Source organism: Falco naumanni, chromosome 3 (genome assembly GCF_017639655.2).
Source record: "Falco naumanni isolate bFalNau1 chromosome 3, bFalNau1.pat, whole genome shotgun sequence".
Taxonomy (NCBI): domain Eukaryota; kingdom Metazoa; phylum Chordata; class Aves; order Falconiformes; family Falconidae; genus Falco; species Falco naumanni.
Window position 1 is genome coordinate 120,950,356 of NC_054056.1, and position 24,250 is coordinate 120,974,605.

Consider the following 24,250-nt stretch of genomic DNA (forward strand, 5'->3'; position numbering starts at 1 on the left):
AAATCTGAAACACTTGGCTTGACCTAATACCTGTACTTCCCTAGAGCTGCTGATGAACTGACAAAGTGGCGCATCCCTACTCCTCTAAGTAGTAGTTTTCCTCCCAAGTCAAGTTTCGACTGTTACTCCCCCCTAGCTTTGCCTTTCCAAGTTGATCACTTAATTTTCCAACTGTCAAAGCATCCTCCTCCTTGAAAAACCATACTAAGGGCTAAATACCTGCTCTCATTTTGCCACTTTGTTTAGATGGAATATAGAAAAGAATCTTGGTGAGATCTCGATAGCTAATTCACTTTCTGAGCTATGGTTTTGAACCCTCACTTTAAATGGGATATAAAGGAAATGGCAGTACAGAGGATAGCAACCAAGATGGTCAGAGACCTAAAGGTCATGATTCATGACAAGATGCTGAGGGAGCTGGGCTTGGATAGTCTGGCAAAGAGGTTAATGACTGACCTAGTATCAGTCCACTCTTCTCAGTGGTAGCAGAGGGTATACTAATGGAGAGCAGCCGTAAAACGTAGTTGGGGACACATGTAGTCTGAACACGAGGAAGGCAACTTCTCCACTCGAAGAGCAGTGCAACACTATGACAGGTCATCCAGGGAAGCTCTCAAATCTTCATCCTCAACTGTTTGATTAAACACCTCCAGAGGACACTGACAACCAGCGTTCCTGGCAGCCTGTGAATACACACCTCTCCAAAACCACACATGGAATAAAGAATCATAGAACCAGTTAGATCAAAAAAAGACCTTTGAGATCATCAAGTCCAACTGTTAACCCAAAATTGCCAAGTCCATCACTACATTATGTCCCTCACTGCCACATATACAGTCTTTTAAATACCACCCAGGATGGTGACTCAACCACTTCTCTGGGCAGCCTGTACCACTGCTGAAGTGTTGCAGCACAAGCAAGCTATCAGGCTGCAACAAGGCTTTACCATCAGTCAGATTATGCTGTCCCTCCTTCCTCCACACTACTGCTCCTCCATCCCACCCCCTCTCCCACACTCCTCAGGGCTATTTAACCACTTGTCAAGAACGAGCTACAGCTGCACATCATCCATGTCAATCAACCCGCTGCCTTGGAGGCAAGGCCACGACTACAGATTATCAGTGTTAATCAACCCACAGCTTTCAATCCTCTACACTTGACCACCCTTTCAGTGAAGAAAATTTTTCTAATATCCAACCTAAACCTCTGCTGAGGCCATTTCTTCTTGTCCTGTCACTAGTTATATGGGAGAAGAGACCGACCTCCACCTCACTACAACCTCCTTTCAGGTAGTGGTAGAGAAGCAGTAAGATCCCTCCTGACTCTCCTCTTCTCCAGACTAAACCACCCCAATTCCCTCAGCCACTCCTCAGAAGACTTGTGCTCCAGACCCCGCACCAGCTCCATTGCTGGTCTCTGGACACACTCCAGCACCTTTACATCCAGTTCAGCCCAAAACTGAACACAGTATTCGAGCTGCAGCCTCACCAGCACCGAGTACAGGACGATTACTGCCCCTGTCCTGCTGGCCACACTGTTTCTGATACAGGCCAGGATGCCATTGGCCTCCTTGGCCACCTGGGCACACTGCTGGCTCATGGTCAGCTGCCTGTTGACCGGCATCCCCAGGTTCTTTTCTTCACAGTTTTCCAGCCGCTCTGCCCCAAGCCTGCAGCTTGTGTGGGGTTGGTGGACCCGGCACTGAGCCTTGTTGAACCTCACACAACTGGCCTTGGCCCATCGGTGCAGCCTGTCCAGGTCCCTCTGCAGAGCCTCCTGCCCTCAAGCAGATCAACACTCCACCCCAGCTTGGTGTCATGTGCAAACTTACTGAGGGTGCACTCGATCCCCTCATCCAGACCATCGATAAAGACATTAACCAGGACTGGCCCCAGTACTGAGCCCTGGGGCACACCACTTGTGACCGGCCACCAGCTGGATGTAACTCCATCCACCACCCCTCTTTGGGCTCGGCCATCCAGCCAGCTTTTAACCCAGCACAGAGCACACCCATCCGAGCCATGAGCTGCCAGTGTCTCCAGGAGATGCTGTGGGAGATGGTGTCAAAGGCTTTACTGAGGTCCAAGTCGACAACATCCACAGCCTTTCCCTCATCCACTAGGCAGGTCATCTTGCTGTAGAAGGAGATCAAGTTCATCAAGCAGGACCTGCCTTTCATGAACCCATACTGGACGGGCCTGATGCCCATGTTGTCTGCATGTGCCATGTGATGGAGCTAAGGATTATCTGCTCCATAACCTTCCCAGGCACCAAAGTCAGGCTGACAGGCCTGTAGTTCCCTGAATCCTCCTTCCTGCCTTTCTTGTAGATGAGCATCACATTGGCTGACCTCCAGTCTGCTGGGGCCTCTCCAGTTCTCCAAAACTGCTGATAAATGATGGGGAGCAACTTGGTAAGCTCTTCTGTCAGCTCCCTCAGTACCCTCAGGTGAATCCCGTCTGTCCCCATTGACTTGTGCACATCTAAGTGGAGCAGCAGGTCACCAGCTGTATCCTCCTGGACTGTGAGGACTTTATTCTGTTCCTCCTCATCCCTGTATTCCAGGCTGAGTACCCAGAGGGAAGCTGTTCTTACTATTAAAGACTGAGGCAAGGAAAGCATTGAGTACCTCAGCCTTTTCCTCATCCTTTGTGGGAATGTTCCCCACCTCATCCTATAAAGGATGCAGATTATGACAATATGACCACAAAGCCAAACAAACAATAAGATGTCTTCATCAGTTTGGTCCTTTGTTGTGCCACCTAAAGTCTGGTTCTGGCGCAGAGAAATAAAAACTAATCTTTTTGTTAAATGGTGCATTTAATGCAGACTAAAGAATTCTATTTTGCAGGTCCATCCCCTCTGATATCATGACCACAGCCAAAAATGCTATTTAGGAGCTAATTATTATTTTATCTGATAATAGGAAACCTACGAGAAACAGGGTTTTGTAGCTGAAAGTTTTCAAGAAACAGAAGGAAAGAGAAGCTGCTGCTACTGCTAGTTTAATGGCCCCTTTGGAACACACGGCATGCACAGCTTTATCCAAAAAAACATAACTGCCACTTAATATAGTGCTGTATCATTATATCAAAGCCACCTTAGGACTCTCAGTGAAAGCTGAGAAGTAAGACTGCATTGCTACATCCCTATGGTTAACTAAAAAACATAGGAAACCTACAACTTGTCTGAATAAACAGCAGCATTTCCAGGTAATGAGTCCCATCATGAAAGGATATTTTTGAGCCAAGCATGGCATATTGTCACAACTGTAGCTTGCAGTATTTAATGAAATCTGTTAGACAGAGAATGCAGGTGGAAGACATATAGGTCAGCAACAACCTTAGGACCAACAAAAGACACCAGACTTTTGCACGCTCTAGGAGGACCTGAAGCTAATTCAGAGTCTGATTGCAGAACATTTGGACCCAGCTTGAAATGATATATCTTTCCCTTTGCCAGGCGAAATCAAGGCCAAAGCCTCTTATAGCATCTGAAGTGAGTTAGCTCTGTGTGTGCAGACATCAGCAGAGCAGCATTTGTACATTTGGAACAAAGGCATCCACATCAATATCTGCCTCAGCCTGGTCATCAGATCTGGGTATAGTCTGGCCATACTTCTTGGAGGAAAGCAGCTTTCCTTCACAAAATCATGGAACCAAAATGTTCAACCAGAGTCTTACTAGTGCTTACAGCTGTTCCTAGAAAACCAAACCAGCAAATCACTGAAACCAGACCCAGAGTGGGAGAGGGATATCATCAGATTGGATGTTACAGTGAGAATGAATAATGGTAATGCTGTGATTTTAAAGTACCATCAATGCCCATCCATGTGACTCCTGTGTTATGCTTGCAAGGGCAAGTCTTGTGCCTTGGTCTCCACATGGCCCAACTTAGCTCTACTGTGCTTCTGGCTCCATCCTCTCTTCTGCTTCCCACTACAGAGACAGCCTGAGGGCGTGGGGACAGCTTCTCTGCTTCAGCAGTGAGGATGTGGAGCAATCAAATGTGACCCTTTCTGTCTTTCTCCTGGAGTGCAACATTTATTCCTCTTCCCAGCCAAGTGCCAAAGCAGAGCTGCAGTACCTAGAGTTCACAAATGATGAGAGGACATTAGAGGATATAATTTGGTCCAGAAGAGGAGAAAGTATTATCAGGAACGTACAAAGAGGAAGAACCTGAAGGATTCACCACTGGATAAAATCTCCCTTGCCCAAGATCAGGTCCCATTCAAACCAGACAGAATAGGAAAAAGAGATTAAGTGAAGGATGAAAGATGCAGAACCTCCCTCACTACCTCCAGAAACCCCAGCATGATAACAACACTCATTTGCTTCCCATATATCTTAACACCCCTATGTTCAACACATATAGCAATATTGCTGTACTGGGAGGCCTTGTGATACTTTCACATCTGTATTGTGACAGGTTCAGCTGATATCACCCACCATGAGATCCCCTGAGAATAAACAGGTTAACTTCCAAACATCATGGACCAATGCTTATTGCACTTAACTTCCCATACCCAGAAACATCTGTGCAAGGGTTTACTGAATCGCTGGTGCTCGCTGCATGCAGCTAGAAAGCAGTACGTGATGTACCACAGTGGAAAACAAGTTCCTGCGTTTGGTACGAGTAACATGGAGTTCCCGTGCCCTGGTTATGGCTGGGACAGTTCATTTTCTTCTCAGTAGCTGGTGCAGTGCTGTGTTTTGGATTTGGCGTGAGAATAATGTTGATAACACACTGATGGTTTTAGTTTTGCTGAGTCATGTTTAGACCAAGTCAAGGACTTTTCAGTTTCTCAGGCCCTGCCAGCAGGAGGGCTGGAGGGGGACAAGAAGCTGGGAGGGGACACAGCCAGGACAGCTGACCCGAACTGGCCAAAGGGATGTTCCATAGCACAGAACGTCATGCTGGGTATATACGCTGGGGGAAGAAGAAGGAATGGGGGGATGTTCAATGTCCTGGCGTTTGTCTTCCCAAGTCCCCGTTACACGTGACGGAGCCCTGCTGCCCTGGGGGTGGCTGAGCACCTGCCTGCCGTGGGAAGCGGTGAATGAATTCCTTGTTTTCCTTTGCTTGTGTGTGCGGGTTTTGCTTACCTGTTAAACTGTCTTTATCTCAACCCACAAGATTTCTTACTTTTACCTTTCTGATTCTCTCCCTCATCCCACTGTGGAGGGAGTGGGTGAGTTGCTGGTTCGGGTTAAATTACAACATACTGATAACATTATAGGAAATACAGAAAAGTTAGTTTTCTTTTATAAGGCCACAGAAGTGTAAAGGAACCTTAATCTCTGTATATGAAAATCAGACTGTGTTCTAAAAAATCTAGGGATTATTAGGTAAATGGGTTTGATTACACTAATTTGGACAGATATAGGGAAGACTGAAGAGATGGCAAGAGCTGCACCCCTCCACATCAGCAACTGCACAGTGTGCAAAGTCTGACAGAAGAAAACTCAAGAGGGTAAAGGAAGTATTCATGGTGCTAAAAACTCTTTGAGCTAGGCATAGTAGTATTTCAATTAAGGAAGGGAAAATGGAGCTGAAGACAATGGGTTGTACTGGTGTTCTGAACAAGTGCCAGGCATCTGGAAATCTCTGAAAACAGAACCATAGGGGTGTTAAGATATATGGGAAGCAAATGGGTGTTGTTATCATGCTGAGGGTGCAGAGGCAAAAAGAGACTTACACAGTCAGGACACAAACCACAAAACCTCCCTGCAAGTTAGTCACATGAAATGGTTAAGGCAGGGTGAGGAGTGAACCACAAACTTGAAATAACTGGTGTGCCCGTGTTGTCACAAGGATGAAAAGAGAACTGAACACGTCTACTTCCTCCCCCAACAAACTCTACAGGCACCTTGTCACATCAGCAGTGGGACAGAAACAGTGCCATGGCACGCTACTTTCAACAGTAAAGTTTTCTGTCTTCACTATTATGTGAGTCCCTTCTGCCCCTTTCAAAATCCTAGCCAATATTCCCATTACGTTTCTCTGAGTGATATAAACTGATTCACACAATTAGACACATATTCAAATAACCTACTTCAGGTTCAGGGATCTGAAGGAAAGTATAAAATGATACACAGCACAGAGCAGATGCTGCTTTAAATCACTTCCCCAAGGAATTGAAGCATTGAATTCCCTGGGAACACATCAACTTCCTGATCTCTTTTATTCCTGAATATGGTATCAAGCTTTTAGCCATATCACAGGGTACCAATGTCGCATAAACTGCCTCTTAAAATCACCCCAAAAGATTTAATTAGACATTTTGTCACTGTGTTTTAGAATGTACTGAAAAGGCTCTCAAAAAGGAAATCTGAGTTCCTTTGCAACAATATCTGATGCCTAAAAAGAGAAGCAAGCAGCAGAATGCTAAGCAAACACTTCTGAACATTTTTTCTTAATCTGACTCAAAAAGTGAAAATCCACAGAACAAGAACACACACACACAAAAAGACTAAAGACTTTTAAATAAACCCAGTAGATTCAGCAGAAATGTAGCTGCAAGCTCTGGATGGGTTCAGATGTGCGGAGCATGGCTGAAAGGGAGCCCGTGCCCTTGCACACCAGGTGGACAGCAAGCCAGAAACATGGTGACCCATAAGCTAAAGGAATGATGAATTGTTGTAAACTCATTAGAATTCAAAGTGAGATTAGCACAAATGACCTTGTCAAATCTATGGTGAGATCATTTAGCAGGAGCGTGGTGATTAGCTAGAGGCCCCCTTTTCCCAAGCTTTGTTGAGTTTATCTGCCCCAAGTCCCTGGAACAAGACCAGGAATTTACTAGCTCAACATGTGGAGCAAAGACATTACTTGCCAAAACATGTATACAAAGACCCTTCACACAGATGATATTTGAGGTCATGAGGGATAAAGCTATGAGGATGGACAAAACCAGTAAACAAATCTGGATTTTGTTAACTTTTCTAGATGATAGTCAATACCCAGAAGTAGATTGGAGTACAGGTTTTGTAATCAGAAAGGAGGGGATTGTAAAATGAATATACTCAGTGAACTCATCATCAGATGTACCAGATTCGGGACACTCCCGTGATGAGTTATTTTTATGATCTGTTACAAGAGGCAAGCCTGTCCAAATAGTTCATAGTCTACCAAAAGGAGAATGGTAGAATGAAGCATCCTCTTTCTTTGACATCTGGGAAACTGAGATCTACTGATATTCTTACCCAGCTCCTCAGCTCAGTCTCAGTGGTGGTGAGGTGTGCAATGCCCTACAGTGCCAGAGCCTAAGGGAATGAAAAAGGACATCCATCAGAAGTCCCCAAACTGAGTGCCATCTAATATGAAACTAATCCCTTAAAGCTGGCACCAATCTGAGATAAATGAGTTCTTCTTAAGAGACTCTAACCTATCTGGGGACCATGCTAGAAATCAACATCATCACTGCTTTCAGTGAAATGAAAAAATAATAAAGCAATTCCAAAGAGTGACTTTAATAAGGCATGGAAAACCATGAAGTGTTTTTACATTATTATTAATTTGCTGAATGCTGTCATTAACTTCACTTGAGCTACAGGTCCAACCAACCAACAAACCAAACTCCACTTCTTTCTTAAGAAAGGAAAAAAATGCTGCTCTCCAGACAAGTCCATCAGGAGGGCAAAACTTTGGAGTACACAGCCATCTGAGGATCAATTCATCCCGTTAAAGGCAGAAAAAGAACTTTTTCCTTCTCAGTCAATGTAGAAGCTACTCAGTTCTTGCACAACAGAGATGTCTGATCAGCTTTCCCTGAGAAAAGGAAAGAAAGGAGAGAGAAAAAAAAAACAACAACAAAACTCTCATAAGATATACTTTTGTTTATCTGGGAACATTTCCTCTCACTGGAGAGTGAGAGGCGATCCGTTTTGATTGGGACCTGGAGGTACCAATGCAGTAAGACATAGTTACAGGTAAAACTACTAAAAGGAGACAATGTAAACAACCTGCATTTAATGGCAATTGCTTAAGAGAATGGATGTTCCTTTCTAATGCAGACCACAAGCCACATGGTTATTGCACAGGGATGCATCTTGTTTGCTTCCCGCAGTCACTGCAGTCAGGCTGCCAGAACAGCATGACTAAAACATAAATGCCTTAAAAGAATATTGTTCCTAATGAAACGCAGATGTTTGCACAGTCAGATTGATACAGAGCTAGTCACCAAATAACAACCACTGACAATCAAACGCATATCCACAATGGCTCCAAAAATGTCACTGAGCAAATCACCAGCTCACCGTCCAGTGTTGTAAAAGACTGCAGATTTGGTTATAAGCAGCTACCACATTGGCAAGGCACTCCCTCAGCAGGTCAGTGGGAAGTTTTGCACTGGTGAGATTATGTACAAAAGACCCCACTCTCTTCCGCTTCCCCATGCAAGAAGCTGCAGTTGCAGCTGTTGGATGCAAAGCCTTGACCTCTCCCTGCTGCCAGCAGACAGGACCACTGCACTGACCACACAAGAGACTCAGTAGCTCTTGTGTGCTTCTGTAGAGAAGTAGAGAAGTAGAGAAAATGCCGAACTTCAGGGCTGCTAAAGGTCCAGAAGGTAAATTCCAGTCTGAAGGACTAGGGCGTGACTTTGCAATTTGATCTGAGCTGCTAGCCTCCCTATGCCTGCAGAACAGGAGTGGTAACAGTCCTTTTGCTACAAGAAAATAACACTGAAGATTGTGAGCTGCCCAGACCGTGAAGGAATGTGCAGCTGCCATCAAGGGAGATGGCAGTCAGAGAATAAGGGCAAGGGAGATCCCAAGAGAATTCCTCTATGAGGATATCAGTATGGATTGGGAGAGGTAGGAAATCCAGAGCTGCTAAAAGGGCTATAAGCCTGTCACTATGCTGGTGATATGCCTGAGAAGAGCAAAGTTCTATCTGTTCACCCATAGAAAAACAAGAATTCATCTTGTTAGCATATTAATTTTGCTGAGTATGACCTTCAGAGGCATCTGTAGGACTTCAAACGGGGGACACTGCAGCTGAGCACCCTCAACCCATCTACTTCAGCAAAAAGACAAAGTTTTTCCCTTTTGTTCATATAAGAGGAACGATTATCTGACAGCCAGAGTATTCTTCAGCCTGGGTATACAGAAGCAGAGAGGTTTCACTCAGCATGCAACAGTTCCCCACCAATGGATGTGATACCACCAACGTCATCAATTAAATAGCCATGCAACACCAGAATGAAAACATGCGATGAAGATTTTGTTCTGGTATGAAAAGCTGAAAAATCCTTGGCATATAATTTATCCCAAGCTGAAGTCCAGTAGATACTTTCTCATCTTATTCAATAAAAATTCTGTTTATAGAATTTTGGTACATCACTTCCGCTTGGGATTTATTAATTGAATTGTAATTACTCTGAATTAAACTTGGAAGATATAATTACTTTCTCCTCCCAGAACACAACACCAGAAAGTGGAGGTTTCAAAGGAGAGAAGTGTTTTCACCAAAAAAAAGAGGAAATACTGGTCTTTGTGAATAAAGTGTTAAACCACAACGGGATGTAAAACATGTGGGGATGTGCACAAAAAAAAAAAAAAAAAAAAAAAGCTCCTCTGGACTGATACCAGAGGGGAAATCTGCTTTAATGAGAGAAAGTGGTGATGCTGAAGCAACACAACTGCAAGATTTGAAGGGTTAAAATGTTTACTGAGCCAGTAGGAAACACACAGCTGTATCAACAGGAAAGTGGAATCGGGAGTCAGAAGCTCATTTTTTAACTTGTCTTTTTTTCCCCTCAAATTTACCAAGGAGATTAACAGTTGAGATTTAATACAAAAAAGAAAGACCTCGACTGTGCAAGTTCTGCAGCAACAAAGCACAGAGAGGGAAGAGAGCAGGCTCCAGTGTGCTGGCAGCTGGACAGCACTTATCAGCAATAGCATCCACTTTCCAGGCCACCACGAAGAAATAAAGCCTATTCAAGATCAAGGAAGTCTCACACGATGCGAATTTACCGGCTTGAGGATGGCTGCCAGACCCTATGGCTGAGCTGGTCCAGAAGCAGCCAAACCACTGTGGACCAGACATCTCATGACTGTCCATTTCTCAGCATACACCACATTTCCCTGGGTCTCCAGGCCACTTTTCTCCTCTCTCCCTTACTCTCCTTGGCTGAATAACCCTATGAAGTTGTAATTTTGATTTGCTATTTCCCCATTTCTTCAGCCAGGTTCACAGCCTCAGAGGGCTGTCCAAGTCTCATTCGTTTCCATTTGGATTCAGACACCAGCAGAGAAAAATAGAGATATTAGAACACTGATGTGGATCTGGTCTCAGGTTCCTGACCCTAAACAGAGCTCTCATTAACCTTTCCAAGAACACAATTGAATTCAGCATTGTAGTTGTAACATACAAGGGCTTTTCTGCCCACCCCCACCACCCAACAGAAACTATCTGTTAATGCACTGTGTAAGCCTGGGACAATGCTCGGTGTCTGAAACCCCTCCAGCTCATCAGAACCACAGAAAAAGGCATGAAATGTATTTAGCTTTATCAGAAGGTGAGCCAAAAGATGAGAATTTTGTTACTCACATGGCACTTGGGGTGTCCTTCTTACTCAGCGTCTTAGAGTGATTTAGATCCATATCCTGGGCTTTTTGTCTCATGGGATTACACGATTCAGGTTAAATGTTGATCTATCATTTCATGCAGTAGATCTTAATAGCATCAGATAATTCATATAGGTAGCAGATTGGCAAAAAAATAAGTGAAAACTGTAGGAAATGTACATCACTTAAATAGCATTAAAATGAAATAAGATGACCACAAAATATTATGAGATTTTGTGACAGAAGGAAACACTGGGGCTTTCCACAGGCAGAGGCTGAAAAGCCAGTGCAACTGCTAGGAGACAGCAGGTCCACTGGTAACATTCAGATCACTGGGGATGACTACTAGTCATATTACCTCATATAGGTTTGTTTGACATTAATGAGAAGAGAATAAAAGTAGTTTTGTCCAAAACAGTGCTCCTTCAGCACTGAACTGGGATTCATGAGGAAGTTCCCATCCACGGATGCTCTGAGATCTTCTCTGCACTCTGAATTCAAAGAGAAGTTTCTATTGAATAGTTTGGCCACTTGATAGCATTCTTTAAAGAAAACCTTGTATTTGGATTCAAAATATTCACTTTGATATTCTCTTACAGTCATCAAAGTTTCCTTACCTTGTCATGGACTGTTTCTCTACATCTTGTCTGCGTTATCTGGATATCCATGGAGCACCACATTTAAAATGTTATGGAGCTGGCATGGGAAGGAACCATCTTTTGGCTGCTAGCTCATGGCTAGGAACATAATTCTTTCCCTTTCTGAAAATCAGCAAGGCTTGTCCCAGAGTATTTGGCTTGTAAGGCTTGGATGAAGTTGGTTAAGCCTTCATGCAAGTTCACATGGCCATCACATTGCAAAACGGTTTTGCAGCAGGCCAAAAGCCCATCTTCTGCTCTGGAGCCCCATGTCAAGAGGGGCTGAGGCTGTGGCTGCACAGACACCTGGGTCACTAGTCTAGGCTTAGCTGCCTTGGCCAGCCCCACGCTGTAGCCCCAGGAGTGTGTCCTGGATGCTGTCAAGATAAGAACATGGGGTTCTCTCACCCACATTTTGGCTGCCCATAGTGGTAGCTGAGCAGAGCACCAAGGATGAGGAGCCATCAGGATCACAGGGAGAGACAGCCAAGGGGAGCTTGGTGAAAAGATCACCCATGTAAGTCTCCCATGCAAGGCTTGAGAGATGGACTGATCCAAACAACTTTTCTAAGGGGCATTTTCTTTTTTAGCATGCACTGCTACAAGGCAGCAATCAGCAGAGTGATGGCTACAGACAGCATCTTCTCCCATGTGTTATGGAAAAGGAGGAGGAGTGGTGGTGAGCCCCAGAACAGGGGGAACAGGCTGTTCCTGCAGAGCTGGCCCAGAAATAGCAGAAAGAGCAAACCCAGGCAATGGGAAGGAGGGGACTCAGAAGGAGTTAGAGCCAGCTCTCAAGCCAGTCTGGGCTTTGCACTACAAACATTATTCCAGACACATTTGAAGCTCAGATCCTGTTTTAATACACAACAGAAAGCCCCCAAGAGCATCTGTACCTTCCCTCCCACCTCCCACAAAAGCTGACACATTGCAAATGGGGAAGGAGGAAAAAGAGAGAAGCCAGTAGATTTGCCTTTGGCTTTTACAAGACTCCGGGGACAAAGCCATTGCTTTCGAATTAAATACAGTGGAAATTACTAGCAAGGAAATGAGAACACCTCCTGGCACAATTACGTGAAGAAAAAAGAAAAGGAGTGAAGATATTAGCATAGGAAAACTATGCATTGTGCTGGAGAATTAATGGTCCTTCCCCTGAAGCCAGTGGAAACAGAACTGAAATTCAGGGCTTTGGTGAAAAAGATGCCAGAGTATGAACCTAAAGTAACTGGTGCAAGCAGTAAATGCAGAGGCTGATATACTCAGAGGTGTCAGCTCTCCGGATGGGAATGCACACATGGCACTTGCATGAGCAAGCAGAGCATGTTGCATTCTGCTTCTAGGAGGGATTTCTCATGGTGGAAAGCAGCACCTTTCACAAGAATGAAATTATTGAATAACTCTGTTTTAATCTGGGACCCAAGAGATGAAGAGACTGTCCCAAAGGCAGAGAGGATGTCTGTAGTAGAGCCAAAAAAAGAAGTGAGATTTCTTGTTCCTACACTGTAACTATACCATGATACTCCTCCTACACACAGCTAGTAAACTAAGTTGTTTAGTTTTTACTGGATGCAAAAATGAAATCGTTCCACTGAGCTGACTCTCAGATGTTGTCAGTTCAGCAAAGTCAGTTGCTTAGTGTTTTAACTTTGAACCATCGCATGCACTTGATGCCTGCAGAAAGGCAAGACTCTTTCACCTCTCCAACACCTTCTAAACCAACAAATCAGTGGTGATAAGCAGTTTATAACTTGCTGGATCTGTGCAAAGTGATGAAATGAGTCCTTCACCTGTGATTCACTCTTGCCTCCATGCAGCTACAATACCTGCTGGAGACGAGGTCTACACCGAGGTGACAAAATTCCCATTTCTGATCCAGACACCTGCTGACACTATGAATGATAAAAAATAATAATAATAAAAAAACTCCAACAACCAACCAAAAACCAAACCACAAAAAAAAACCCCACCCAAATACCAAGAAGCCTTGCTCAGGCCAGGGTATCACTGCAGCTTTATCATAACCCACTGACATGGGGAATCTGGCACCTTGGCACTGAAGCGCTTTGGCAGGTCACAAGGAGGAAATTGCTTAGATTTCATGCCCATCGGTGCCCACATACCTCCCAAAACCCACAACATGCAAATGCTGCCACTTCCCCATCCTAAAGGACCCCAAACGGGAAAGCAGCAACATCACAGCCTGTAAACAGTTAACACTACTGCTTTCGTACTTAGAGGAGGACACCAGCTCTGTGGTTTGTCTCCAGGAGGATAAAGACAAATTTCTAATTATATGAGTACCGACATTTTTGCTTGTCTCCCCTAACTGGCGCTGGCTGCCTGTGGGCGCAGGGAGCGGAGCCTCGGGCCAGGTTCGGGCACCGGCAGTCCCCAGCTACCGGTGCACGTGTGGGGGGCAGCGGTGCCCCCTCCCCAGCAGCCCTGCACAGTACCCTGCTGTTTCCGAGCATCTCCCCCAGCCAAGGCTGCCCCTCAGGCGCAAGATGTGTCAGAAAAAAAATAACACTTTTGGGAAGTGTATGGGGAGCGAGTGTTAAGACAAAATATTCCCAGTCACCCAGTTCCCGCTGTAGAGACAGTTTTTTCTAAGAAAGCTTCCCCTGTATGTTACAGGGTGAACAATAAAACCAGGCTCAACACCTTTATGGTCATACAGTCGCATGGGAATGAGACAAATGCAATTCTTTAATTATTCCTCTATAAAATGGTACGATCATCGAGGATGCAGAGGTGTTAAAGGGATTTCGGCTTTGCTGCCATAATATCCATTTACTCCTCTAATAAAATACTCCAGCCTCCCAGATGATACTCCGAAAGCATTTTAATATAGCTACGGGAAGGGGGGCGACAGTCAAAGATACGGCACACATGTCTCCTCTAGTCCAAACAGACTGCCTATATGACACATATGGAAAAAGTGACACAAACCATAAAAATACTCGGGTGTGGGGGTGTGGGGTGGTATATGCATATGTGTATTATATATATGTATATGTACATCACACAGAATTGGGCATATAATCTAAAAGAAGCAGAAGCATCTTATCTGAGCCTGAAACCAGGCACATAATGCGTCGCTCCACCACAAACTCAGGAGCCCACCCACACACAGGGAGCTTTTGGTGGGCAAGGAATTCACCGGCCTGCATGTGCATGATCACACCACCTCTTTGGGGAACCCTAGTGCACTGAAGAAGCTTAGTACAGGTTTTGATGCAAAATCTGGAAAAATAAGTCAAGTGACCTCCAGAAATCCACTGTCTCACAGATGTCAACTTGCAGTCTCTCTGACCCCTCTGCCAGGCTCATGGAGAGCTACACCTCACAGAAATGTTCAATTAAATGTAATTTTAAAAACGTACACTTGGCACTCTAGTAAAACAGTGAAAATTAATACTGAATGATCTCCATGAATGAACTGTTAAATAGCAGGGATGTCATTATATATTTAATTACAGTAACTGCAATAGCTAGGGTCAAATGTGAAAGAAAAACTCACAGAAAGAAGCCAATGGAATTTGCCCTCATTCTCTTACAGCAATGTATATCAGCCCACATACAGATGCTGTGGGTATGACCTAGTCCTCTCAGACCAAGATCCAGCAGGAAGTATTGCCAGCAGTGCTGATAAATAAATCACCTGCTGAATGGCCAAACTAGTTAACGGAACCTGGATATTTTCCTAATTAATTTTCCATCCTTATTTTCTCATAAAAATGTAACCAAAGAGTTTTATAATGTAATCCACTTGCAGATTCTCAGCACTGGCTGCAGGTTTTGTGGTTTGGTCCCTCCTTGCTAAACAGCTAAAATGACCCAGCTGTTACTCTAAAACCAGGGAACTAGTAGCCTGCGGGCAGTCAAGTACATATGCCAGCCGTTCAGAGGAGCACTTAATTCCTCCCATATGGATTTCGATGCCTCTGCCTTCTTATCAGACCAGATACAGAAAGTTCTTTGTCAGAGCAGGTATAAGCTGGTGATCATCATGCGAGCTATAGCCTGCTTGGTCATCGTACACATCCAGGAATGTATTGGTGGACTTCAAAAACCAGAAAGGAGGGCTCACAAGTCCAAAAAACACAGATGCAGTGTGACCTCTTGCATCACAAGTGTGAGAATGCCACGGACATCATGTAAGAGGTATGGCAGTGACAATGAGATACATGTTCAGAGCAGAGTCAGGAGATGCTTTGAGATAGTGTAGAAATTCCTGGGGAAATTGCCAGTCTTTTTGCAGGGGCCTGGTACATTATTTGTCAGCCCAGGGCAAGAAGGCTGGCCCCTTCATGGAGTAAAAATAGTTCACCAGAGTCACTGCTTCAGGTGATTCGTGCTGTCCCCAAAAGGCATCAAACCGAGTTTCAGCAAAGTCATGCTCCCTTCTTTCCACTAATCTTCCTTTCACAGGCCAAGCACATCTATATGGAGATGAGGAAGCTTCAGCAAGAGAAAGAGAATATCCCTCACTCATCTTACTGTTGTTTTGTTACTCAAAAAGCTTCAGTAAGGAAAGACCAAAAAGGAAGGCAGGATGGTAGTTTGGAAAGCTGACAGAGCATGGAAAGGAATCAAAACTTCTAAACCACTGAGAAATTAAAGTTTGAGTTGCATTCATGAATGCTAGAAAGGGGAAAGTGCAACTGTTCCTGTACAGCTAAAAATTTGCTACCTTCTAATAAAAAAAAAAAAAAAATAAAATAATAAAAAAAAAAAGACAATCCTCGAGTCATCAAGAGCAATTTTGGTCAAAGTTGTGAAGTCTGTGGGGATTGCACTATTTCTGGTGGCACGTGGCAAGTTTTGTGTCAGATATGGTACAGAATGACAAAGTTGCTTACTACTACTGACGTTACTGTGTTCTTTCCATTATATACAGATACAATTTTTCTATATTTCTAAATCTAATGTAGCTACTAATTCAGTCAAGCTATACAGTTGCATGCTAGAGATGTAATAATCATAGAATACCAGGTTGAAACGGACTTAAGAATCATCTGGTCCAACCTTTTTTTGCAAAATAAAACCAATGCTTCATATCCACCTGGAAGCCTTTCAGTGGAGGTGATTTCAGTATGTTAGGAAGAGAAAGGACAGGTTTACCTCAAGCTGGGTAGAAGAAGTTTGTTTCAACTCTAACAAAAAGGTATAAAAGCAGCCAAAGCACTACAGGTTTTGTGATTTCTGTTCATCTGTCAATGAAATGCTAGACCAAGTGATCTTGCTATGCTGCCCCACCACCAAGCATGAGACATTTTTTCTTCTAACTCCATCCGAATCTGCAAGGCAATCTCTTAGGAGAAGGTCCTTCTGCAGGGCTGGAGTTGCTCCATGACAGCAAAGACATCACTGTGCATATGTCCAGCAACATCAGGATCTAGGTGACTCACAACCCTCCGTAGATGATGCACAAGCCCAAGATTATTTCTGCAAATACCTCTCAGGTTTCCTGTGTGCTCATTGCACACCATTCTGGAGTACATGAAACTTGGCCTTCCAACTTGCTCATCTCTCATTTGTTAAGTAGAATGACAGATCCAGACTAGTAAAACAGAAGAACAATGTGGGAGCTATTGGGAAAGAGAAGAGGAACACAGAGATGACCACACAGTCCAGGAATGCATTAGTAACCCAAGTATTAGAAATCCATTTTTCAAATTGTGCTGCAAAGCTTAGCTTAAGTGTTATCTTCTTCCACAGCTGTTTCAACCTAAAAGATGTCCTTTCCTTCCCCATCCACAAGAAGAATTACTTGTAGAGCAGAGCCAGCTGTTGGCACCCACAGAGATAAAAATGCCTTTTCTCCCTTCTACCTTCCCACAGCTAGCCCAGATGCAAAGAGTACAAGTCAAAGCCCAGCAGCAGGCTATTAGAAAGCACAAGGGATTAAGAGGACTCCATTAGCTTCATCCAGGATGCCAGAACAAGCAGCAGCAAAGAGGGGAACACACAAGGTTTCAGTATGGAGGCAATAAATAGCAGAGGCACCAGTGGAGGTTACATCCAGACCTGGGAGACCACCAGGGTGCAGGAGAACCAGTCATCCTCACCCACACCCAGGAAACCAAAGCAGCACTAAGTAGCTGCTAAAGTAGCAGAGTCAGAGTCCCTTGGCCCAGGAACACATCTGTAAATATAAAGCCCTGTGACGCCCCTGCCAGCCTGCAGGAATGGGATGCTGAAGGGAACTCATCTCAGGATGCAGCAAATCCTGGGTGGGACAAAACTTGAAAGAGGGAGTGATGGGGAAATTGGGTGCTATAAACCCAGTCCAAGAAACTAGGTCCGAATTCTTGGTGGACCTCAGAACACAGAAAGAAAACAAATGGGTAGGCTTTGTTTGGGCCCATCATTGCCCACTGACAGCTGTCACTCAAAGTTTCTATTTAATAGAAACAAAAAATTCTGGTTTTAACATAAGGACCCCAAGAATGAGGATGATTGAGCTGTATTATAAGAAACCAAAGGGGCAATCAGGGGGAGCACCTTAATCTAGGGTGCCTGCCTGCACCTCCTGTTGACAAATCTGGAAGACTTAGGAAACCTTACCCTGCTTTCTGGTCCACAACATGGGACGCCGGCAGGCTTGATACTCAAATGTATCTTCAGCTGAGGCTGTGGGCATTCAGCTTTTGCCAGGCTGCAGCTGCCAGTGTTCACATACATGATACTATTTCTTCTTTTTTTTTTTTTTTTTTTTTTTTTTTTTTTTAAACAGCGTTATTTTCACTTGTGCATGAAAGCCAGAGCTGTCCAGACAGGAATGCTCAAGGCCCCTCTGGGACACTGAGGCCATCCAAAAAGAGCAGTTTTCAGTAAGCTGAGTACTGGAAAGATGCTAAAGCAACTCTTCACAACCTGACATGGGTGCCTATAGCTTCTGAAGAAAGAAGTCAAATGTCCCATATGGCTGTGGAGGACTTCAAACGTTTTTGGCTGGTGCCTTTTCATAGCACCTGGGGAGGGCAGGAGAAGCTAAACATGCACAAGTCTTTCAAAAGACAGACACCCAGTATAATTATGTAAATCTCATGCTTTTGCTAAAACCCACAGCTATCATTTTTAATTAATACCTTTCCCTGGAGAAGCCCCAATAGCAAAGTACTCTCAGCACAGACAGGACTGTGTGAAATGGGGACATGACCTGCCCGAGGGGACACAAATAGGCAGTGGCACACTGCAAGGGTGGTGAGGAAGCCAGTTCCTGCCCCCAGCTTTGTCTTGGTTAACGCTAGCAAGAGACTGTTGCACACTGGCTACTGATGGCTACCAAAGCAAATTCAAATACTGACAGAAGTTAGGAAGAAAATGCATGAAAACCTGCTGCTCTTAGCAAAGCTATGTGTGAGTTTGTGTGTTTAGGAGGCGTCTTCATCAGAAACAGTCTTTGGTCAGCACCTCTGATAAATGTGAAGCACATTCAGTGCTACCTTTAGGATGTTGCCTTGGCAATGATTTCCTTCTGCAAGTGGATTTGTGAGGGGGACTGCCAAATAAAAGATCAGTTTTGGGAAAGCCCCACATATGATGCAGCCAGACCCACGGGGATTAAGTCTACCAGCTTTGAGCCACCAGATACTCACTTGCATAGCTGAATCTTAGCTGCTGTAACCAGAATAATTTTAATCAACATCTACAATTTATGGACGTGTAGGATAGGAGATCTTCTAAAGAGAAGTTTATCAAGCCTGTCTCTGGTAATCAGATACTGTCAAGCAACAGGGAATGGTAGAAGGTCAAAGGGACAAGACACATCAGCTTTGAACCTACGCTGCCTAAGATTATCTGTGCATCACTATCCATGCTGCAAGCCTGTAGCCTTCCGTTAAGAAGCACTCAATAGCTAAACCTCAGCTCACCTCTCCTGGAGAGCCACAGGATTTTGCAGGCGAGAATAAAGGTGTCTGGAACCTTTAGCTTTAGACTACACATGAGCTTCTAGCAGAGCAAATAGATAAATTAATAAATCATTATGTAGCTTTTTTTTTTGGTGGTTTTTTTTTTGTTTTTGGAGGGGGGGGAGGGTCACGTTTGGTCAGAATGTGGTTTTGCCTGGAAGTCCAAAGAAATGTAATAATTTTTTCCTGCCACCAAATCCAAACATCTTACAAATTCTTGGCCTCACATCCGTAGCAATAATTTTAGAAAAAGGAGAAGGAAAAACCACGCATTATGGTTCTCAAACCACTTTCCACACAGGCGGAGGCAGCCCTGAACTTGGGTCATTATCAGTGACTATCTAGTGAAATCAGTGTTCACAAAGGAGATGGTGCCTTTATAAAACCATCTTTGAACATCTCTCTCCTCCCTCCCACCCACTAAAGCCAAAAGTCTGGTGTTGTGTGCCATGACTGCCATCGCATCAAATAGAAGTGTCAATAGTTGCCTACTAGTTATGTGATGAAGTGCAACACTGTTCTTTGCTATTTGACTTGCTGCTTACTAGCACCATTAAAGGAAAAGCCTGCAGGTTTGCATTCACTCCTTTTCTATTTATTTTAATTTAGATTTCTAGATCTACACACCGCCCATTCCTCCACTTCAAATGTTTTATATATTTCCAGTGCTATTCTTCTTCCTATATAATCTCCTTTACTAATTTTCTACAAAGTGCAGAATTTCTTTTCTAATCATCATCCTGGTTTGGGACATTTCGTCCCATCTAAACAAGGGGTCTCATATCTGCTGAGTCATCAGGACTAAAGGCTGAAGATCCTGGCTCCAGTTCCTCAATGTACCACACTGAAAGGGGTCAACACATCCAGCCTTAAAGTCCTTGCTGCAAAAATGACTCAGCCACTGAGGAATCTCAACCTACTTGATGGGACTTGGGCTCTCATGGTCTCTGCCCTTATCTCTATGAAAGGAAAACAAATATTTAAGAAATGTTGGAAAACTTATGCCTGAAAGTCCAGCTATGCTCAGCTATTTTTCTCTTCCCAAGCCCATCACCCGTGAAGTTATGCCCTAATAAAAAACTTGTTGATAAAACTGTTTAAGAACTCAGTAACTGCCTGTAGCTTAATACAGTACTGGGGGGTGAGGGACACTCCCGCAGAACCTGACAGCTGTCTTCTGAAATGCCCTTTGAGGCCTGCCTGACCTTCCCATATCAACTCTGCCTTTTTCCCCTCAAACAAGTAGGTATATTCCAGTCATATTCCAGATAATCAACCATCCTTTTTCCCAGTGGAGCATCTTTTTCTGTCCATATTTCTTCATCTATGTGAAGAGTGACAAGTCACCAGGGAGACCATGGGCCTGTGTACAGTGACCTGCCTGCTGCTGCCACTCCATGGATGCCTCTGCAGTGTTGAAAAGATCTTTATTACTGTTATGATGATGCCACAAAGATGCAACACAATAGACAATGAGGTGGGATAGTGTCAGAGCTTTACCAGCACTCATTTGTTGTGACCATTGTAACTTAGCTAAAATATGTCTCATGAGCAGGGTGGCCAATACCAGCTAAATATTCACTATATCCCACAACAATGGCAATATCCCTTTGCTCCTTCAGACACTGTCTCCTTAAGCAGACTAAGCCTGCTCCTTTCCTAAAAGTCCTTTAAGTATTATGTAGACTAATACTGCCTGCCAGTTGCACTCCGCAGCCCCTCTCATCTATCCATGCTGTACACTCTTTTCATCCCTGTTTCTCCATTTCCCCATTATGTATGCCTTCATCAGCTTACTAACCCCCCCATCACATCCCAGTTCAGGTTTGAAAAGACCCACAGAAAGCCAGTTCATTAGTGGGGAGAAATCACCCCAGCTCAATGATTTCTAAGTGCAACCTTCTAAGGTCCAGCTCCATGGGGGTGATGACAATGCCTCTGGGACCTTCCAGAAAGACATGGCTTCACCTGCTCAGTTCATTGGACAGCTTGAACTGAAACAGCTGAGACCCAGGACTCTTTGTAGGCTATTTTTGATACTGTTTCAAACTCTTTTTAGATACTCTTTTGACCATATATGCTGCCAGCAATATTTGGATTGCGCTCACCCCCACAGCAGGCACATGTGTCTGCATGCACTCACCCATAGTTACATGCTACAGCAGCTTTTTTTACAAGCATCTTTGATATCAAAGAAACCCAGGACAACCACTAAGATTTATAAGGCTCACACAGATCTTCCCTAGTAACACTGTGAGGGGGTGGGGGGTGGCGGGTGGCTCCCTCTGTGTGACTTTTTACTTGCTCAGCAAAGATCAACTGAGGTAAGAACCAACCTACCTCAGAGAGCTCAAGCGCTGCATTTTGTTTGTTGTTAGTTTTGTGTTGTATTTTTTTCTAGAAGAGCCCCCGTTATCAGTCCATCTCAACATTCACGCAGAACTTATCACTTCTCCATCTGCTTTCACACAGGTGCGGCTGGTGTACCACACCACGTGTGCTACCTTCTTGCTTTAAAGCCCCGCTTTATCTCGCAATACACGAGCCAGCCTGATGCCGGCAGCCCTGCAAAGCAAAATATCCCCGGTGCAAGGCAGTTACGTTACCCGCCCCGGAGCAGAAGCGGGGCACAACCGCGGCTTCGCCTGTGTCTGGCTCCGGGAATGCCCCGGCCTCGAGCCGGGTAGCCCAGGCGGGTCCCGAGGAGCCACCCTCTCTCCCGGGGTCCCCAGGGTTGCCCGAGCCCCGAGTCCAGCGTAGCCTCCGGGGATGGGGATGGGGAACGGCGCGGTCCCCAGGCGGCGCGCGGCCGCCGCCCCCGGGGTGGTGGGGGAGGGGGGGACGGGGCCGGGAGCCGGGACAGGCACTGCCCGCTCCCCCCGCCCGCCCGCCGCCATCGCCACCTTCCCGAGCAGAGCAGCTCGCAGCCGCCAGCCGCCCCGGGGATTTCACACAAGCCACAAGCACGCACCGAGAAAAGCAAAGCAAAACACCTTCTGAGATGAGCGGCTTCCCCATACAGGTTTTTTCCAGAGAGGGGGGAAGGAAAGCAGCTACTGCTTGCGTGGACTGGGCAGCTACAAGAGGTCGGAGAGGGGGAAACAAACCCTCCTCCTCTGGCCGCCCCGCGCAGCTGCACACCTGCGGGGAGCGGCCGGCCCGGGCACGGCCCCTGCTGTGGCACGGCACGGCTCCTGCTATGGCACGGCACGGCACGGCCCCTGCTGTGGCACGGCACGGCCCCTGCTATGGCACGGCACGGCTCCTGCTATGGCACGGCACGGCCCCTGCTATGGCACGGCACGGCACGGCCCCTGCTGTGGCACGGCACGGCACGGCTCCTGCTATGGCACGGCACGGCACGGCCCCTGCTGTGGCACGGCACGGCACGGCTCCTGCTATGGCACGGCACGGCACGGCCCTGACCCCGCACCGGTCCCGGTCCCGGTCCCGTGCTGCTTCAGCCCCAGCCCCTCTGGGCACCGCCGCCCGTCGGGGACCTGCCCTTTCCCCTCCAGCCCGCTCCTCCACCAGCCTCACCCTGGCTGCTTCAGACAGGAATGGAATGGGTGATCTTCTCCCTCTCGTGCTCCACAATACAAATAATAGCAATAAAATAATAATAATAATAATATTGTTGTTATTATTATTAATAATAATAATAATAAAGGAAAACCAAACGCCAAACCACACTACAGTTTTCTGTGCAGATCCACCTGGATGGTGAGCAGAGATGGACTCAACTCTGAGACACTTCTGCACTCTTCCCCTTTACTTTCCCCTTTCCTTTCCTTTCCTTTCCCCTTTCCTTTCCCCTTTCCTTTCCTTTCCCCTTTCCTTTCCCCTTTCCTTTCCCCTTTCCTTTCCCCTTTCCTTTCCCCTTTCCTTTCCTTTCCCCCACAGCTCACCTTTCCCCCCCGGCTCTCTCCTCGCCCACCTCCCCGGCCTTGCCGCCGCCCGCCCTCCCGCACGCACCGCACCGCACCGCACCCGCTCTCCCAGCCCACCCTGCATTAAACCCAGGCGTGCTTGCAGCAGACGAGCCTCTCCTGCAGTTGCCAAACTCACCTGCAAAATGCTGCTCGTTGCTAGAATCCAGGGCAAAAGCCACCTCATCCCTGGAAGCCGGGATTAAATACATTGATTGAACCCAGATTTAGAGCCGTTTTGAACAAAAACACCACTTTGGGGAATGCAGAGCAATCCTGAACTGGCAACCTAGCCTAGGCACTCTGCCTTTTTCTCTTGGCTCTTTGGGGATTTTATTAAAGACAGATCTGACGTCAGGGTGAAGGGCAAGCCCTGCATTTTTCCTCTGGAGAAACTTTTCCTGCCTCCACTTCTTCATTTTTGTGTGTGGTGTTGTCCCACCTCCTGCATTTCAGTGCATCGCCGTTAGCCAAAGGGCTCTTAAAGGGAACGTTACCGCGCCGTGCTCCAACGTGCTGTGCCTTGGCTCGGCCCCGCAGCACCCAAAGCTCACCCCTCCCGCTGCTCCTGGCATCCAGACCCTTGCCACTCCGCGAGTGCAGCAAGAAACATTGCATCGAGCTTTACTGATTACGAGGAATGATCCGACATGTATACAAATAGGCAGAGGTGCTAGATTTATTTAATCTTTAAAAAGGAGTGGCTTTATTTGAAGCATGGAAGGATGATGGTCCTGCAAGCGCACCCCATGGGAGGCAGTCTCCTGGTTCCCTCGGAACCCCCCTCTTTAGAGAACAACCCACACAGGAAAAGAAAGGAAGGGCACACTATCCCCTGCCAGGCTGGACATCCCTTCCATCATTTCGGTGGAGTGTATCAGAGTATGCATCAGCTCCTTATCTCTGTCGTGTGCCAGCAGTGGGCATAAATATTGCCCAGGTACATGGGAGTGCAAACTCCATTCTGAACAGAGCTAAACTCTCTGATGACCTGTATCACTGCTAATGTATAGCCTGATATTAGCTGGGTCATCTCCTTATGATTTTAGCTGGGTCATCTCCTTTTACCCGGGCACAGGCACAGTATTTCCCTTCACCCTTCTCAATCTGAATTTGAAAGGATTTACAGTCTCTTTCATCCTTAAAGTGAAATAGAATAGTATAAGGAAAATATATTAAACAGCTTCACA

At 45.6% G+C, this 24,250-nt stretch overlaps 1 protein-coding gene across 1 annotated transcript in view; it reads right to left on the minus strand.

The window, feature by feature from the left end:
* CCN4 (cellular communication network factor 4) overlaps nucleotides 1–23,475 on the minus strand; it is a 38,115-nt gene extending 14,640 nt beyond the window's left edge. Inside the window, exon 1 of the mRNA XM_040587265.1 lies at nucleotides 23,200–23,475. Coding sequence (XP_040443199.1) covers nucleotides 23,200–23,247 — 48 coding nt within the window. The 5' untranslated portion in view covers nucleotides 23,248–23,475. The remainder of the gene's footprint in view (nucleotides 1–23,199) is intronic.
* Between the last annotated feature and the right edge of the window lie 775 nt (nucleotides 23,476–24,250).